The sequence below is a fragment of the Paramormyrops kingsleyae genome, chromosome 14, assembly GCF_048594095.1.
Source record: "Paramormyrops kingsleyae isolate MSU_618 chromosome 14, PKINGS_0.4, whole genome shotgun sequence".
NCBI classification, from domain to species: Eukaryota; Metazoa; Chordata; class Actinopteri; order Osteoglossiformes; family Mormyridae; genus Paramormyrops; species Paramormyrops kingsleyae.
Window position 1 is genome coordinate 7404295 of NC_132810.1, and position 18348 is coordinate 7422642.

The 18348-nt window shown below is 45.9% G+C and overlaps 1 protein-coding gene and 1 pseudogene across 1 annotated transcript; one reads left to right on the forward strand and one right to left on the reverse strand.

The window, feature by feature from the left end:
- Nucleotides 1-2125: 2125 nt before the first annotated feature.
- Nucleotides 2126-8858, reverse strand: LOC111838876 (myosin-6 pseudogene; annotated as a pseudogene).
- A 7388-nt stretch (nucleotides 8859-16246) lies between these two features.
- Nucleotides 16247-18158, forward strand: LOC111838885 (uncharacterized). The gene has a single exon (XM_023802312.2). It carries the CDS (start codon nucleotides 16340-16342, stop codon nucleotides 17858-17860), a length of 1521 nt encoding a protein of 506 aa, XP_023658080.1. The 5' UTR covers nucleotides 16247-16339; the 3' UTR covers nucleotides 17861-18158.
- Nucleotides 18159-18348: the final 190 nt, after the last annotated feature.

The following is an 18348-nucleotide window of genomic DNA, read 5'->3' on the forward strand; positions in this document are numbered from 1 at the left end:
AACTACACGCTGTGTAAAGAAGTGCTTCCTCAAATTTGTTTTAAAATGTTCTCCTGCTAAAACCAGGGAGGTCTCCCTGTAGATTTTGCTGACCAGGGGGCTGGAACAAATTTCAGGGGGTGTGCAAACTCGTAATTTCACTACCTGGCTATGTGCCTGATCGGTAGCAAAAAAATTTCAGGGGGGTGGATGTTACTAATATAATTGTCATCATCATCATTATTAGCTTACTGCCAAATGGCTGGAGCCTTGCCATTCTCTGGTTGCTCTGCTGTTGCTGTTTGCTCTCAGTGCTGGAATCCATGAATTGTGTCACTGCTGAGTCATTTGCTGGCTCCATCAGGGCAGTGCTGTTCAGGAGTGCGTCCAACATCATGGAAGATCTACACCAGCACTTGCCAACACTTACCCACAATCATGTTCCCATCATCCCAAGGTGCCCCGCATTTCATCCGTGTTTCTCAGGTGACCCAGCAGAACTTGGGGACCGCAGGTGCCCATGAATGGCTCTGAGCTGTGTTTGAAATGCGAGAGAAACCCAACCATCAGCCTCGGCCCTTTCTATTGGGCCCCCTCCCACCATTGCTGTTTGAATATTCATTGTGTTGATGAAGGATGCTCATTGGCTATAGCGTTGCTATGATAAAAATCAGTGTTTCAGATGAAGCCTCTGGCTGTCTGAGATTCATCGCTCATCTAGCTTTATACATCGCACTGTTAAGACAAAGGGGCTTTCATTTTAGTCTGGTGTTGGTTAGAAGACAGCCGATTCAAGAACTGACTATGCGAAAGAGATGCAAAGTTTGCTAAAACGAAGAGCTTCACGGTGCGAATCTTCAGTGTGAGTGTGAGTGTGAGTGTGTGCCCCAGGCCAATCTATCCGGCAGTTCTAATTTGCACCATTGCCAGTCAGACTCATGCCTGGTGATGGAGTCCAGAGCCAAAGAGGACATGGCGGGGATGTTAGTTACTGATTCTGTCCTCCCCAAACCTCCCACAGATGCAGAGAATCAGACAGTGGCAGTGGAACCGAGCTCTGCCTCCCTGCCCCCCCCCCCGAGCCCTCAGGGCTCCTCCACAGCCTCTTGAATTTTAACGCGTCCGTGTTTGTGAGGCAGCTCTGTCCGCTTGAGTGCTTCTCGTCAAGGCTGCCCAGCCAATGAAAGCCTTTCTCTCCCCCACCTCCCGGTGCCATCTGGAAATAGCGTTGCCTAGTAATTTCCCCGCAACGGCCGAACTCGGTTATTTTTAAAACGAGTCCGAAAAGGTTGAAAAACCAATGGACTAACACAGAGAGTGAAAGCAGGGCTTTTAAAACTCCTCACTTTTCCTTGTCCATCTCAAAAAGGACGATTCAGGAATGATGTCACAAAAGACAACCGAGTAGATACTGAGAGTGGTGTGAAAACACTGGTGAAAATGACAGCTTTCAGGAAGATCCCATGACGAGTGTAATACATTACACTATGATTCATTGCTTTTCATTCGGTGTGTTTACAGTTCTTTTCTTTACAGTTTCATTCTTTTACCTGTTCCTCTGTCATTATGGGGCTTTTCATTTCTTTGTTTCCTACGCATGTGCTAATTTCTCATTGGCTGTTCCTTGTTCTCATGACACTGTGTAAACTCAAGGTCAGTTTGTGACAGTGCTAGAAATGCTAGATGTTTTGGTTGTGGAAAAACAACAGCCAGCCCCTTAATATTATGATCGCAGGTGTGAGGTTATTTTTCTCAGTGCTCGATGACCAAGGCTCTTCTATTTTTCCTTCAAGCCTGATGTGAGTGCTTCCTGCTCTGTGTATCGACAGTTTCACCCTTTGCCCGGATTTTATTTGAGTATGAGCACAGCATTACTCTCATTTGTCACAGCAGGCCAAAGCGTCTTGTTTAGGTTACATTGTGCATCACCGGTGAACGTGGTTGCTATTCCAGCAAGAGCAATTTAGGGCTATACAGAAGTGGAACTGTGGGAGGAGAATGACAGGAGGATTAAAGGAGAATGAAGGCACAAATTAAATCTTTAATTCTGCTCCCTGGTTCCAAAAAACAATTTCGAGAGATTACAATGAATATATTATTTAAAGAAGTCATTTTTCAGGCACAGAAGACCCATGACCAGTCAGACTTGTTTTTTGATGGTGTTTTATTACTTTTCCATATTTGTGCTTTAAAAAACCCACATTTTCCAACCCTGAATGTCACGCTTTCTTCATGTAACTGAAACCTCAGCTTGCTCAGTGTGTTTTATGTTTTCACGTCCTGTAAAGTTTCACTTTTATTTCATGGATAAACATACATTATAACTGCGATTCTCTAAGGCAGGAGAGTGTAAGGAATCCCCCGATACTATATCTTATCTTTTCTAAATTTGCACACAGAATTTTCATATTTGCTGTGACGGGTGTGACAAAACCAAAGAATAATATTCTGAGCATCTGCCCTTCCAGTGCAATGTGCTGCATGTACATTTAATCAGCTGCCTTTTATTGAAATGTAACTAACGCTTCAGTTCCATTATTCCAGTCCCTGATGTATCAATTTCCAGTTGCATCACTTATCTTCAGTTTCCTGAAAACAATTTAGCTTATCCTCCAAGGGTTGGACGGATGCTACAGCAATTGTTGTCAGGGAAGCCCTGCATGTGAAATAGCATGCCAAGAGATAGTGGAGACTGAAACAGCAGCAGGTTGCCTCGTCAAGTAATAGTCAGTGATGAGTGTCATCCGATTTTTATGGTGAAAACAGGTAAAATAGAACATTTCAAATTATTTTGTATTTTAGAGCAGGGAAGTGTTGGGTGCTGTATAAACTGCTGAATACCTAATAACAAGGATATTTATGGAGTTTTGTTAGTGAATAGCTGAATACATTTAAATTTAATATCAAGAATTTCTGTAAAATACTGGGATAATGCGACAGAATTGGGTACGCATGCAAACTCAGGAATAGCTTAGCTGCTAAAAGCCCGTCAGTCATCGAGTGATTTCTTGCCAGGTGTTTCTCTGGTCTTGGCACGGAGCTTGTTCACTTGAGACTCGGCAATGTCTGCCCTCTCCTCTGCTTCCTCCAGTTCATGCTGTAGCTTGCGAAACTTGGCCAGGTTGGCATTGGCCAGCTCCTCTGTCTCTTCAGTGGATCGCTTGTAGGCCTTGACCTTAAGCTGCAGCTTGTCCACCAGGTCTTGGAGCCGTGCCATGTTCTTGCGGTCCTCTTCTGTCTGATAGGTCAGCTCCTTGATGCGCCTCTCATACTTGCGCACTCCCTTCATGGACTCTATCCCACGCTTCTGCTCTGCCTCCAGCTCACTCTCAAGTTCCCGTAGCCGGGCTTCCATTTTCTGGACTTGCTTCTTCCCTCCTTTCATAGCGATCTGCTCGGCCTCATCCAGACGGTGCTGCAGGTCCTTAATGGTCTGCTCCATATTTTTCTTCATGCGCTCCAGGTGAGCACTGGTATCCTGCTCTTTCTTTAGCTCCTCTGCCATCATGGCAGCATCTGTGATGGCCTTTTTGGCCTTCTCTTCTGCATTGCGGCTCTCCTGCACCGCTTCCTCCACCTCGGTCTGCAGCTGCATGAGGTCCCCCTCCGTCTTCTTTTTCTGGTTGATCAGGCTGGTGTTCTGAGAGTGAAGGAGTTGCATTCTCTCTGCGGCCTCTGTAAGCTCTTGCTCAGCTAACTTTCGCCCCCTTTCTGTCTGTTCCACTACAGCGCGCAGCTCCTCTAGCTCTGCTTGTATGAGGTTGTTTCTACGCTCCAAGATGGCAACATTCTCTTTTAGCTCCTCGTTACCTCGTACAGAATCATCCAGCTGTAGCTGGGCATCTTTCAGGTACGACTGGACACATTTGAGCTGCTTTTGGGCTTCTGCGGCTTGTCTGTTAGCCTGGCTCAGTTGTATCTCCATTTCATTGAGATCTCCCTCCATCTTCTTTTTGATTCTCAGGGTCTCGTTACGACTTCTCGTTTCAGATTCAAGGGATGTCTGCAAGGACTCCACCATGCGCTGATAGTTTCTTTTAGCTTGTTCCATCTCCTCATCCTTTTCAGAGAGTTTACGTTCAATTTCTGCTTTTACCTGGTTGAACTCCAGCTGGGCACGAAGGATCTTACTCTCTTCATGCTCTAGAGAGCCCTCTGCTTCCTCGAGAGCGGACTGCAGCTCAGCCTTCTCCTGTTCTAGCTGCTTTCTGATCTTCTCCAGCTCGTGAACATTCTTCGCTCCATCCCCAAGCTGGTCAGTCAGGTCAGAGATCTCCTCCTGTAAGTTCTTGTTTTCTCTCTTAATTGTCTCTAACTGGTCAAGTGCTTCCTCATACGCATTCTTCAGTTTGAAAAGCTCAGTGCTAAGAGTGCGGGCCTCCTTCTGAGATGCCTCCAGCTCACACTGAGATTCTTCATATTTCTGCTTCCACTCTGCCATGACCTTGTCGAAGGACCTCTGCTTCTTGTCGAGGGCTGCAGATGCCGCATTGGAGCGCTCAAGGTCCAGCATGAGGTCCTCGATCTCATTTTGCAGGCGATGTTTGGTCTTTTCAAGGGAGGAGCACTTTGCATTCACTGCTTCCACAGCCTCCTCTGCTTCCTGTAGCCTTTGAGCCAGCTTTTTCTTAGCTTCTTCTAGCTCCTCGGTTCTCTGGATACCATCTGTTTCATACTTAGCCCTCCATGTGGATACTTCACTATTAGCTTTGGATAGAGCCCTTTGTAGCTCTGCCTTTGCCTCCTGCTCCTCTTCATATTGCTCCCTGAGCAGGTCACAGTCATGGCGGGCTGACTGCACCGCATGAGCTAGTGCATTTTTGGCTTTAACCTCTTCCTCCAGCTGCCTACGTAAGTCTTCCGTCTGCTGCGTGGAGGAACTCTTCCCCCGCGTAAGCTGGGAGATCAGACACTCTCTCTCCTCCAGCTGCCGACTGAGCTCTCCATTTTCTGTCAGCAGTTTGGCCCTCTGAGTAGTTAAGTCATTGATGGATCGTTGGTTTTCTTCAGTTCTAGCCTTATATTCATTCATTTGGTCTTCCAGGGTGCGACACATTTTTTCAAGGTTACATTTGGACTTCACTATATTCTCCATGTTGGAGGCTAAGTCGTCGAGTTCCAGCTTGAGCTCGCCTTTCTCTTTCTCCAGTTTCTGCTTCACACGCTGGAGGTTATCGATCTGCTCTCCCAGCTCAGCCATGCTATCAGCATGCTTCTTACGCAGGGCAGCTGTAGTGGTCTCATGCTGGAGTGTGGCCTCTTCTAAGTCTCTGCGAAGCTTCTGAAACTCTGCCTCTCGCTTCTTGTTGAGCTCCACTTGAGCAGATGTGGCACCTCCAGCTTCTTCGAGACGTTCACTGATATCTTCTAGTTCGCGGGATAGGTCAGACCTCTGCTTCTCTACTTTAGCACGTGTTGCTCGTTCGGCATCTAGTTCCTCTTCAAGCTCCTCAATGCGTGCCTGACTCTCTTTCATTTTCTTCTGTAACTGGATACTAACCATTTGTTCATCCTCAATCTTGCTGCTCAGGTTACTAATCTCAAAGTCTTTTTTCTTGAGTTTTTCTTCTAGTTGTTGTTTGTCATTTTCCAAGTCCATCACATTTTCTTGAGTCAACTTAAGATCCCCCTCAAGCTTTCTCTTGGCACGCTCCAAATCCATCCTGACCTTTTTTTCTTGTTCCAAGGAGCCTTCAAGATCATCCACTTGTTGCTCAAGCTTAACTTTAGCCTTAGTCAATGAGTTGACCTTGTCCTCTTCACTTTGTAGGTCATCCAGTGTTTGCTGGTGCGCCTCTTGTAAAGCTTTCTTCTCTTTTGTAAGCTTCATAATGTTCTCCTCTTGAGAGGCCATCTCTTCAGTTAGGTTTTTTACCTTATTTTCCGTGGCATGTTTCTCCTTTTCTACCTTGGCCAGTGTTAGTTCTAAATCATCAATGTCCTTCTTTAACTCTGCACACTCATCTTCCAGCTTGCGTTTCTTGGCTGTGAGTTCTGCATTCATTTCCTCCTCCTCCTCCATTCGTTCTGTGATTTCCTTTACTTTGGCTTCCAACTGGATCTTGCTTTTGATCAGCTGCTCACAGCGCTCCTCTGCATCAGTAAGCGTGTCCTGTTCAGACTGCAGTTGGAGAAGCAGATCATTTTTCTCCTGCAGTAGTGAGACCATCTTTTCCTCCAGCTCTTTTCGCCTGCCGTCAGATTTATCTAGGGCCTCCTTTAGTTTATTGAACTCATCTTTCATGTTGGCCATCTCTTTCTCCGATTCTGCACTCTTCAGAAGTGGCTTTATCTTGAAGTACAGTTTCATCCACGGCCAGTTTTTTACACCAAGGAAGGAACGAAGGTTCCACTGAATAACCATCAGTGCATCCCTGCGTTCCACAAGCTTTTTGAACTCTTCCCTCATGAGCAAACCACGGGAGTTAGCCTGGATCCTTGTGATGATGCGAGCGAGCTGTTCATCTCTCATTTCTTCTAGTGTACCCAACAGACCAGCTTTAAAGAATACCTTAGTGTTTCCAAAGCGATACTGTGTGTGATCGATGTCCAAAGATCCAAGGAGTTTCTCCGTACCCTTCTTGCTGTCAATAAACTGGCCCTCGGGAATTGCGGAAGCATTCAGGATACGGTATCTCTGTTTGAAGTCTCCATAGACGACTCTGTTGGGAAAACCCTTTCTGCAGATTCTGATGCCCTCGAGCACACCATTACACCGCAGCTGGTGCATGACAAGGCAATTCTCCATAATTCCGGGTGTTTTCCTTTCATTAGGAATCAGACAACGTACAAAGTGCGGGTGAGTCGTCTTCAGATTCGTCATCAGCTTGTTAAGATTTTCCCTGTGTAGTGCTGACACAGTTTGGAAAGATGACCCCTTTTTCTTTGCCCCTTTGCTAGATTTCTCTGCCCCATCAGCTGCTGCATAGCTGGAGAACAGATGACTAAGGAGTTTGAGGGAAGACTTCTGGTAAAGCCCCACTACAGTTTCATTCAGTGGGTCTTTGTTCTTCACCAGCCAGCCTGTAATGTTGTAATCTACAGTTCCTGCATAATGGACAAGGGCAAAGTGTGCCTCTGGGCCGCCCTTCACTGTCCGTGGTTTCTGGAATATGTTTGATTTTCCTAAATGGTTGTCATAGAGCTTAGACTTGAAAGTTTGATCTGTGGCCTTTGGAAACATACATTCTTCCTCTAGAATAGACATAATCCCAAGGGGCTTTTCAATTAGTTCAATGCAGGCCTGCAAGTCCATGCCAAAATCAATGAATTCCCAATCAATCCCCTCTTTCTTGTACTCCTCTTGCTCAAGCACAAACATATGATGGTTGAAAAACTGTTGCAGTTTTTCATTGGTGAAGTTGATACAGAGTTGCTCAAAGCTGTTAAAGTCAAAGATCTCAAATCCTGCAATGTCCAGCACACCAATGAAGTACTGGCGCTGCTGCTTAGTCTCAAGAGATTGGTTGATTCTCACCACCATCCAGTTGAACATCTTCTCATACACTGACTTAGACAGTGCACCAATAGAGTAGTAGACCTGTGACATACTTTGACCCTTGGTAACATATTCATTGCCAACCTTGACCCTAGGGTGGCACAAACCCTTCAATAAGTCAGCTGAATTTAGTCCCATCAGATAGGCTGACTTGTCAGCAGATTCTGTTCCATCAGGCTCAGCCTGTTCTTCACGTTGCTTATTCTTGAACTTCATGTTGCCATAATGCATGATTGCACCGGTCAGCTTGTAAACACCGACCTTCTCCTCACTTGTGAAACCAAGTACATCAAAAGCATTATCAGTAGCAACCAGTTCCTCTCCGTCATCGATGGACGCAACAGTTACTTCTCCTTGAGAGACATAGGCATAATCATAAGGGTTGTTGGTGATCAGTAGCATATCCAGCAGCTCTGGCTTTTTATTGGATAAAATTTGGTAAAAAATGTGATAGTTCCTTTCAGCTTTGAGCTGGAAGGTGACACGAGACTTCTCAAGTAAATACGTCTCAATGTCAGCAGAAGACAATTTTCCACTTACTCCAAAATGAATGCGGATGAATTTACCAAAACGAGAGGAATTGTCATTCCTCAAAGTCTTAGCATTGCCAAAAGCCTCCAGAGCTGGATTAGCCTGGATTATCTGGTCTTCCAGCGTACCTTTGTTTGCATCCTTCTTGCCGCCACCACCTACAGCAGCAATGCTGGCAAAATATTGGATGACTCTTTTGGTGTTGACAGTCTTCCCTGCCCCGGATTCTCCGGTGATAAGGACAGATTGGTTCTCACGATCTGTCAGCATGTATTGATAGGCGTTGTCAGAAATGGAGTAGATGTGCGGGGGAGCCTCCGATCTCTTCTTCCCCCGGTAGGCATTAACAACCTCCTGGTCATACACTGGCAACCACTTATAGGGGTTAACAGTAACACAGAACAGCCCAGAGTAGGTATAGATCATCCAAGCTGCATAACGCTCTTTGAGGTTAAACAGCACGGCAGGCTCATGCAGGAAGGTGAACATGGCCATATCTTCAATTTTGTCAAACTTCGGCGGATTCTGAGGGTGCACATCTGTGTCTTTGACAGTGACGGTCGTCCCATCTTCTCTTTTCACGGTCACCTTGCCGGCCTCCTTGCTGGTGATCTGCCCCTTGACATATTCCTCCTTTTCGTCCACCACAAAACACTCGGTCTTGATGTCAAATGGCCTGGTCTGGGCTTCCAAGCGCTCCTTGTCGGATTTTCTCAGGTATGGAGCAGCTTTGCCAAACTCAGCCATGATAGTGTCACCCATTGTTGAAGCACGGCGAGCACAAAGTCAGGAGACTGAACCTAGAAGCAAAGTGGCTTGATGTGTGGGAATTGTACACTGGTCTGCACTTTATAAAGGGAGAGCAAGCTCCAAATTTGGAAGCAACTAAGGCACTGATGGAGAGTGATGTTCCTTTTAAGGCCGAGATGTCTGTTCCTGTTAGTGTCCATTTAAGGATAAATGACACCTCTCCCATATCTGCCTGGCCACTTTAACATCCAGCCCCTACGTCTAATCAATGTACACTAAGTCAAACACACTCATGCATGCCCACACACTTCAGTTAACATTCCTTACATGTCTAGCTTAGGGAAACCACCTCTTTAGCCTATATTAATACTTTTCACGCATATGTAAGAATGATACGTGGTAAATTTAAAGCAGTTTTTAAATGATGAGTAAAATACCTACAACAGATACAACAAACTGCTTCGTGCTACTTGGTTAAATTAACAAGTGACAATAATGTTTGCCAAATCCTGACTGTCTTTATCAGTATCTGTCAGGGACATTGGCCTGACACTGGCGCTCAATAAGACACTGGTAATGGAGGCTGTCAGCTTATCCTAACACTTTTCCATATATCAGGGCTCATTAGGAGACAGATTATAGGTTTGAGGCGGAGTTTTAAGTTCAGGGTCTTGTTTTGAAACATCACAGCCTTAGTATCAGGACTGAAGGCTGCGGTGTGCCAACCGGGTGCTCCCTGGTCAGCTTCTCTCTTCAAATATTAATGCGTCCTTGAATTATACTCTGGTAAGGGGGGGGGGGGGCACCTAAGATGCACCTGCTATTCTGAGACTCCAGACAATACAAGCTGCTTGGTCATGTCTGTGGTGTCTGCTTCTCAAGTGCACTGGAACACACACCTTCTTAATCTTCTTGTTTTCCTACACATGTCCTGTTCCAGACCCACGTCTTCCTGGAAATAAGAAACACATTTGTTATCCAATTGTCCAATTTATTGAGCTGTCACTTGCAAGCACAGGAAGAGGGCTGACAGATCAGGGCTGTCAAGGAGGAGATGGAGCGGAGACCCTTCTGGCTACTGTCTCTGCCTCTTGGCACATCCCAGAAAACAGGGGGGAATTTCCATCAGGCCAAAGCTGATAGTTGAACGGTTGGGCCCCATCGGCCTGTCTCTGCATGTGGGTGTAAAAAGAGAATCGTTCCATCTTCTTCTTATTTTTATCATCTAGGACTTTTCTCAGTGGGCCTTAAAGTGAGCTGTGATCTGGGGCTTTTTAGATTTTTTGGTAAAACTGATACAAAGTCATGATATTTTGCTTGACAGAATTTTCAACATTCAGAATGTTAAGCATTCAGAATTCCCTCAGCGGACAGCTCCAGCCCAGCAGCCACCTTGCCTAAATTTACTAATGCTAGAGCATAATGCAGCCTTAAATTCTCTTTGCCTTAAATACATTTACCTGTATTTTATCACTCTGGATATGGGTGTTTGCTTAGAAGACATTTTAATAGCAAAATGTGAAGAATTTTTAGATTTATATCATATTTTCTGTGTGTGTGTGTACATAGGTCTGTAAAAGAGTCTACCCTCAATTTCAGGGGTAGAATTTCCTGTCTGCATCTGTGTACCCCTGCATCTGTCCCTGTTTTTGCTCCCTGTTTTGAGTCAAGGCTGTGATTCACATGCGGACTGACATATCGATCCACCCACACCGAGCCTGCTGCACTTGCTGTTATATTAACTGTCCAATTTGTAAAAATTTGCACTGTGTAATGTGATAAACTTAGACAAAAGGCAAAATGTCAAGGCACTCTTGATGTGACCAGATAATGTATTAAAAATCATCTCTGCTACCTAATGATGTATATCTTGTCTAAAGATTGGCTGGCTCTAATAAATGTTTATAATAAAAAATGTTTTAGTTCTCCATATGGAGCTAGAGGACATACATCTAAATTTACTCACGAGTCTCTGTTGCCTGGGGTATGAAGCCTCCTAAGAGAAGCTGACATTTCAGAAGGTTGTTGAGAAGCAATGAGTGAAACCCTTAGTTTGCATTTGACAGTTTGAGGCTATCAAGACAAAGGCTGCGCATCTCAAAACTGGGTGTTCCACACAGAATGCGGAGTAAGATTTATAGATGTTTCGTTGGGCAAAAATTGCTCTCCAATTACACAGAAATCACCAATAAGAAGCACTGAGAACACATAAACGATTTATTCATTATAGGCTGTGCACAGAATGTTCCACTTGTGTCCCATGTTCTTCTGGCTTGTGACACACAATACAGAGGGTTTGCGTGAGGCTTTCAGAGCTGCTATGATGTGGATAAGCAACGTCATCCATCCCAAATTTTTTAATGCGGTTGAATTGCAGTGACTGTGTTCTGTGAACTTACCCATAATCCACCTGGGTGCCGCCACTCGACTGTCGTTTGCTGATTCAGAATGATTGCAGTGCTCTTCTATAAGCATGGTGGTGACATGGTGGCTCCTACTGGACCATACATATACTCAAGCGATTATGGGTGTTATCACACAGTGACTCTTATGCCAGTGATGTATCACATGCACTTGTCTGGGTCTAACTGCAACGTCACTGCCACTTCATTGCTATCCAAGGTTTGAGATAAGTTTTATAGTGCCCTTTGCGTAGCGTCTTTGAAAGTCGAGCTGAACAGCATGTCTCCTCTCAGATGGAACGCGATCTGCGCCGGCCTGTATTTATGGTAACCAAGTGGGCACTGTGCCTCAGATAGGATCCAGACACTATTTATTAAGCTTTTAAATCCTCAAGTTGTTTGTGGTATTTTTAACTCTGTGCAGGACTAATTCAGCAAATTATTTAAACACATAATAGATCCACGTATTATACTTTGTGTGAAATCAAGCCTGTCTCTGGGCTACACAGACAAAGCAGTTTGCTCAGAGGGTCAGAAGCTTTTTGTCTCCTTAAAATTGGCGATTTCTTATACAATAACTTACTATTGCAGTAGCCAACTTAAACAATACAGATTTGTGATAAATGTGGATTTCATAACTGGGAATCAGCTCATTCAGGTGTGATATTTATTCGAATATGAGACGGTATCATCTGAAGGATAATGTTTTGAAAGTTCAAAAGACTTTTTTTCTTTGAAAAAATCCATGAAAAATAAGAGCCTGTCACACATTCGTTCAAGTCCTTTCTCTGCAAAGTCCTCACTACCCTAAGCCGCAGCCTGATGATAAGGAGTGGCTCAGCATATTGACTAGTAGCTCTAATGTTTGGTTGTCTGAAGGCCGTCAAGACAAAAGCAGAAATTAGGCCCTCAAAATTGTGATGGGAAATGCAAGCCCTTAATTAACCACCGGTGATGATGTGGATGCCAAGGTTCATAATTACAGGCAGAGTGAGAAGCTAGAATTTTAAGGGTTTCCCCCTCACCCACCTAGAGGCAAAGAGACCTAGGAGGTGGGTGATCTTCTGAGCAGCTGGATGTCATGGTGATGGATGGCTTCCAGCAAGTTGTCTTCTGCTTCCGATGGCCTGGAGCTCCCAGCAACCAGCCCCCCCCCACCGACCCTTCAGCTCCCTTGGAGGTGCTAGCAGCCAGCAGGGGCTGTCTGTTTGTCAACCAGATGTCTCTCTTAGCTCCAATGTCTCACCCACGTCTACACAATCTCTCAGCTTTTACCATCAAATGCAACTCTTTCTCATCCCCTTTAAGGCAAACAGCTCCCTGGCCCCGTGTGTCACTTTCATCCCCTTTAAGACAAAGGGCTCCCTGGTGCTGTGTGTCACGTAAAAGCCAGTCATATGTCTTTGCTATCACTTTCCTTCACGGGTCTGCCTGACACTTACGATGACCTGCTGCCATTTTACTTATTGGCAAAGACGTCTTGCTTTTTGAGAAGGTTATTCCGATTTGGTCTGACCTGAAAAGAGCCTCAGGGTGACCGACGTTATCACAACTTGCCAGCAGCTCTCGTTTCCTGCGATGACAGAGTGTGAAACGGCAGCCGAACCCAAGCTGTTGTGACCGCGTGTCCGATCAGAAGACACGATACCGACAAGAAGGAGATGCTTCTGAAGGAAAACATCGCTGTAGCGCTCATGTGTGTCCAGTGCCATGTCAGACCAACAGATAATAATTCCAAATAATGATCAGGAGTGTGAGTATTCCTCACAAAGTGTGATCGCTCTGCTCCATTGCACAATGGGCTGGCCTCTCAAGAGCAGTGCAGTAATTAATGCAGTGGAAACTGCGGCCTCTGCCCTTATGGTCGGGCTCGGCTGATGTGATAAGTAGTGCTTGCTTTCGTGGGTGTGGTTTATTTCAAGGTGGGTGAGAGAGTTCGATTTTCGCCTGTCACTTTCGTATATATCAGTCATGTCAGCCCTGGTTCTTTGGTGGATTCTAGATTCGAATTGTCCTGTTAAATTAACATTGGTACCAAGACTTAATTGGCACACGTTGCACATCATACCTTGTGTTCATATTACATTTTCTATATGTTTTGGATTTTTTTGCTTTACTACGTGGGCACTTTACAACAACTGGCTGTTTTGAAGTTGAAGGTGCATGGAGCATGGGTTGTGTGAATTGGCAGGGATATTGTCTCCGTTTGAGACACTCATCCACATCTGCAGATGTGTCTCATCTTTTTTTCCCTAACACAGCCAACATGTAAGTTGACATATTTATAAGCATCTGTTTTCTCAGCACGAGCAAGAACCATGCATTCGCAAGGAATCCACAAATACTAATCTGCCTCAGATGATACTTTCAGGGGAAAATCAATTTAGCCGGTCTTTGCTGTGATAAACTGGAGCCTTACGCATCACTTGCAGGCCCCTTTGGTCCAGCTGCCTTCGTCTGCGCAGGCAGGATTAATCGCGGGCTTTATCACGATGTTCAAAATAGGAGCGGGATGAGAGCTGGAAGGTGCCGCGGAGTGAAAGCTGTCTTCAGGTGCTGATTATCTTGCCCTGGAAAAAGCGAGTGAATGAACAGAGGAGGTGAAGTGGGGCCAGACCGCTGGAGCACACAGTGGCCTGCTGCGGTCTATCTCTGGATGGCCGGGCACCTTAAATAGCAGCCTAGGGCTGAGAGCACTTCCCTTAATACCAGATAAGAGGGATTATGCTATGCAGCTCTGCTGTTGTCTTATCTCCAAGCCCCCCTTTAATTTGTCAGTTTAAAATTTAGATCTATGAGCAGAGGTAGACATTTCAACTCCATCCATCCATCCATCCATCAGCTTCCATTTCAAAAAATGTAAAAATTCCAGACCAAGATTTTGTTTCAACCAACCAACTCAGCATGTAGAGTAACATTCATATAGTACTCATTTGGTTGGTTGAAACAAAATCCTGGTCTGGATTTTTACTTTCTGGACCTGAAACGTCTACCTCTGTCTATGAGCCCCCGTTTTTCGAGTTTTAGTCATAGCTGAACCTCATAGCGCCAGATCTGGTTTAATATTTTTGATTTACTGTATGCAGATGGCATGGGCAATGAGATGTAAACAAAAGGCATAATGCTAAACCTGTCTATCTGATCTTTGCGAGGGCAGAACAAAACACAGGGAGAAAAATCTTTTAAGATCACTCTATCCCGAGGCCCTAGGCCTGCAGTGTTTCCAAGAGCATTACAGAATGTCATCTACACTTACTTGACAGTGATTTGAAGCTCATGGTGTTGACAGGTGGCTGGGGTGGGGTGCTGTTGCTTTTGTTGTTCCTGTTGTTCTTGTTTTTGGTCCTGTTCTTATTTATTTAGTCAACCACTATATCTGTAGAAGCCCTTTCTTCAGTTATACAAAAAAAGATTTAGATGTTAGACTCAAAGGCTGTGTATGGGATGGTAGGCCAGGTGAATGTAGACTAACAAGGATAGGATTGGGTGGTACAATTTTACATGCCTCATATCTGCTTTTATAGCCCAACTTCTTCCTGAACAAGATCAGCCGAAGATCAGGCTCCATTCACTGCCTCATACATGCCGTGCAATTTCTAGCACTCCATACAGTCGAAGCTCAATTTAATCTGATTATATTTCAGACTGTTTGTAAATACCAAGTATATAAATGGGAAGTTTTTAAGTATGCTCAAAGCGTCTGTGTGCACATGTGTTTGGGATGATATATCTCCGGGGGGAAGATTGGAAAGCTCTCCCAGGACAGTAACACGGTGCCCGATGTCCTGGACCAGGTGGAGAGCGGTAATTAAGTCACCCCCCTGTGGACGTGTTTGTTCTCACCTAGGTGCTGTGACAAGGCCTTGGCAATACCTTTCACTAGCTGTGTTTTATATTAGCAATTCAGATTGGGAAAAGTCCACAAACCCAGGGACTGACTTACACTGTCTGCAGCTCAAGTGCTTACATAGTTTCCTTTGGCAGAGTTCTGTCTACTTTCTATGCCATGTGCTGTTTGTCATGTTTTAAGGCTGGTTGTCGTGCTCTGGTAAATAAATATGCTATTAACAGCTGACTCATAAGAGAGAACTATCCAGTCCCAGGGCTGAGCCAAATAAATTCCTAAACCGCAGGCTGATAGAAGCGTTGAATAGAAAAGGTTACAGTGCCCTGTGCTGCAGCATCTGAAATTAAATGAAATGCCTGCGATTTGCCTCCATCAGCACTCAAGGCCACAGCACTGAGAGTATATAATGGAGATGCACCCCTCCAAAATGACCCTCTATCTGAGGGCCACAAGCAAACCTCCACAAAACAGAACACACGCTGTCCCGAGTGAGGGAGACGTCAGCCTGTTATGGGATCTGTTGCTACATTATGCAGCTGCTATATCTTGGGAGAAATAATGTGAAGTGAAGCTGAGGGAATGTTTAGAGGGTCTGAGTCCTGATGTCTGCAGGGTGTGATGAAGTTGAGCCTCACACCCACCTGACCGTCACTTAGCACACCAAGGGGGGTGGGGGGGGGTGGGTTGCGGCCGGACTCCCAACGATAAAGACTGTCACAGGTGACTAACTCATAAATGTCTTCAAAACAGTCTCATCGCCAGCATCTTTTCTCCTCTCTCTCAATTTCCCCACACTGCATTTTATGCCGTTTGCTGCCACATTAATCTATTATTTACGTGACGCTGCTGTGCGCATCTACCAGGCCAAACAACAGGTCTTTTCCCAAGCAGCCGGAATTAGCGGCAAACTCAGATTGTAAACAGAGCAGGTGCGAGTGTTTTAGTACAAATATGGTGGAAGGATATCGACAGGGAAAGCTGTGGCTTGAAGTGCTTCTCGGTGGTAACGGCGTTTACCTGTGGACATGAAAAACACAGATTGTTTTTCTCCTGGACTAATTATTTTGCTACGAGCAGCATGTACTCCCTCCTGATGGAGAGCCGGAGAGGTATCTCTGAATGGATGCTGCAGCAGCATCACGGCCCTCAGATGTCCGTTTCCTTGGCAACACAGAGAGGGCGTGGGGAGACGAGGACGGTATAAAAAGCCAAGCCCTCCCAGGCTCATCGGGAGCTTGATATCACCGCTCTCAGCGCTGGGGGAACAGTGTGAGCCGCCTCCTCTGATTCACAGAAACAAATAGCCGAGCTTCATCCCCAATAGCTCCAACCATGCTCCGGCCCAAAGACCTGTGCCAGGGATCGGGCACCAAAACGTTCCTGGACGCCATGCACAGCGGCAAGGCTCACCTGGCACGCTTCGTCCTGGACGCCCTGGATGGGCGCATCATCAACTCCAAAACAGAGAACAACCGCACGCTGCTGATGTATGCCGTGTGTCTCCCGGACCCAGCCGCACGGGTCAAGTTCACGCATCTGCTGCTGGAAAAGGGGGCAGATGTCAACTGCCAGGATGAACATGGCCGGACCGCCCTGAGCCTGACCTGTGAGCTGGGCCACCTGGATGCCGTCAAGCTCTTGGTCCAGTACAACGCCGACCCTGAAATTACCGACACCTGGGGCAACAGCGCTCTGATGTACGCCGCCTGTGCCGGTCACAGCCAGGTGCTGGAGTTCCTTGTCCGGGCCTTCAAGAGGTTAGGTCTACGGCTTGACCGCACCAACTTGGCTGGCCACTCGGCACTTGAAGTCGCAGACTTCTTCGGGCACAACCAATGTATCCTGGCCCTGCACGGCCCTGGGAAGAAGATCTTGGCTACAGAGGACCAAGGAGGTGGGGTTCGTCGACCCAACCGACTCCCCAAGCAGGTCCTGGAAAGGTTCTCCAGGCAATTCCACAGCAAATGTGACGAGCACCTTCCAGCCATGTTTCAACGGCAGCTGCGGGTGGGGGAGGGCAATGGGCCGCCGAGACGCCTCCGAGCTCAGCGGTCCCCCGAGAAAATGGACCAAACCCAGACCAATCAGCTACAGAGGCTCTTCAGTAGGGACAGTAAGGTGATTGACTCGAGAGGGGCTAAAACGCTGGACCACACTCCAGAACTTTGTAAGGACGTCAAGAAGAGGGATGATCCACAAGAGGTGACTCCAACATGGGGTAAGGCAAAGTCATTCAACATGGAGTTCCTGTCCTGCAGAAAACAGTCATTTCAAGATGACATGTCGAACGGAACCCAAACTGCAATAACAATAAAGAGGGGATCACTGCAGGACGAGCAAGCTCTCACTTCCAAGATACAGGAAAACGCATCTCTAACAAATGATACTGACAAATTAGTAGGTGTGTCCCAAGTCCCATTAATGGAAATCAAGCAATCCCTGGAGCCAGCAGACAACAGCCTGAAACTATACCCTAACGACAAGCAGAACTCCACTTTCTCGGGAAGAAGAGAGTTTCAGAAGCGCCCGAGTATCCCCCAGTACGGCCGCCAAGACAAGCTGCTCTCTCACCGGGACGAGATCGCACCGGAGAAAATCCCATCGCGTCCGCCCGGCTTCACCGGACTGGGAACGCGGTTACTGCGAAGGTTCACTGCCCCAGAATTTATGAGAACGGTGCTAGACTTCCCCTCCGGCTCAGACATCGGCAGAGGAAAGATGTCTCGTTCGGAGACGTTCCCCCTATCACACACACACCAGAAGGTGGACAGTCAGCCGAGCGTGGACAGCATCAGCGCGGTGAACTGCGAGTTTGACAGCGCCGTCAACCTGCGGAAAAAGCTCCGCTCGTAAATTCGCATCGAGACGCATTCATTTGAAAATGAGGAAAATATTAAAACCTTCATCTTTTGTGCCTATATAACGAAAGCTGTGTTTGTGCGTGGCCTTATCGTTGTAAATATAAAGAATAAGCATAAATGCAAATATGCGTGTTATATGTCTGTCACCTTATTATTTCCCTATATTACGTATATTGTATTTCATAATTATAAGAGTTGTTCATCCGTGGTATTTAGGTCCGGAATTACCTATTAAAATCGTATTAAATCACTTGGGTGTGCGTCTTTATTACCTAAATGAAACTCATTTATTCTTAAATTGGTAGTAGACAACATTTAACTTGTCTTTAAATTGTATGCTTGTTTTGATAGTTATCTTGATAGGTGTTCAAGGTAGAAGTACAGCAACAGGAAACCTTGTGTGGTTTAAGTCTTACATTGATGCGACATTAAATTTAACTGTATTAAATCCACTACACGTTCAACCAATTTAAAGAAAGA

Excerpts from the sequence above, each read along its gene's own strand:
- LOC111838885 (XM_023802312.2), top strand. The coding sequence starts at position 16,340 with ATGCTCCGGCCCAAAGACCTGTGCCAGGGATCGGGCACCAAAACGTTC.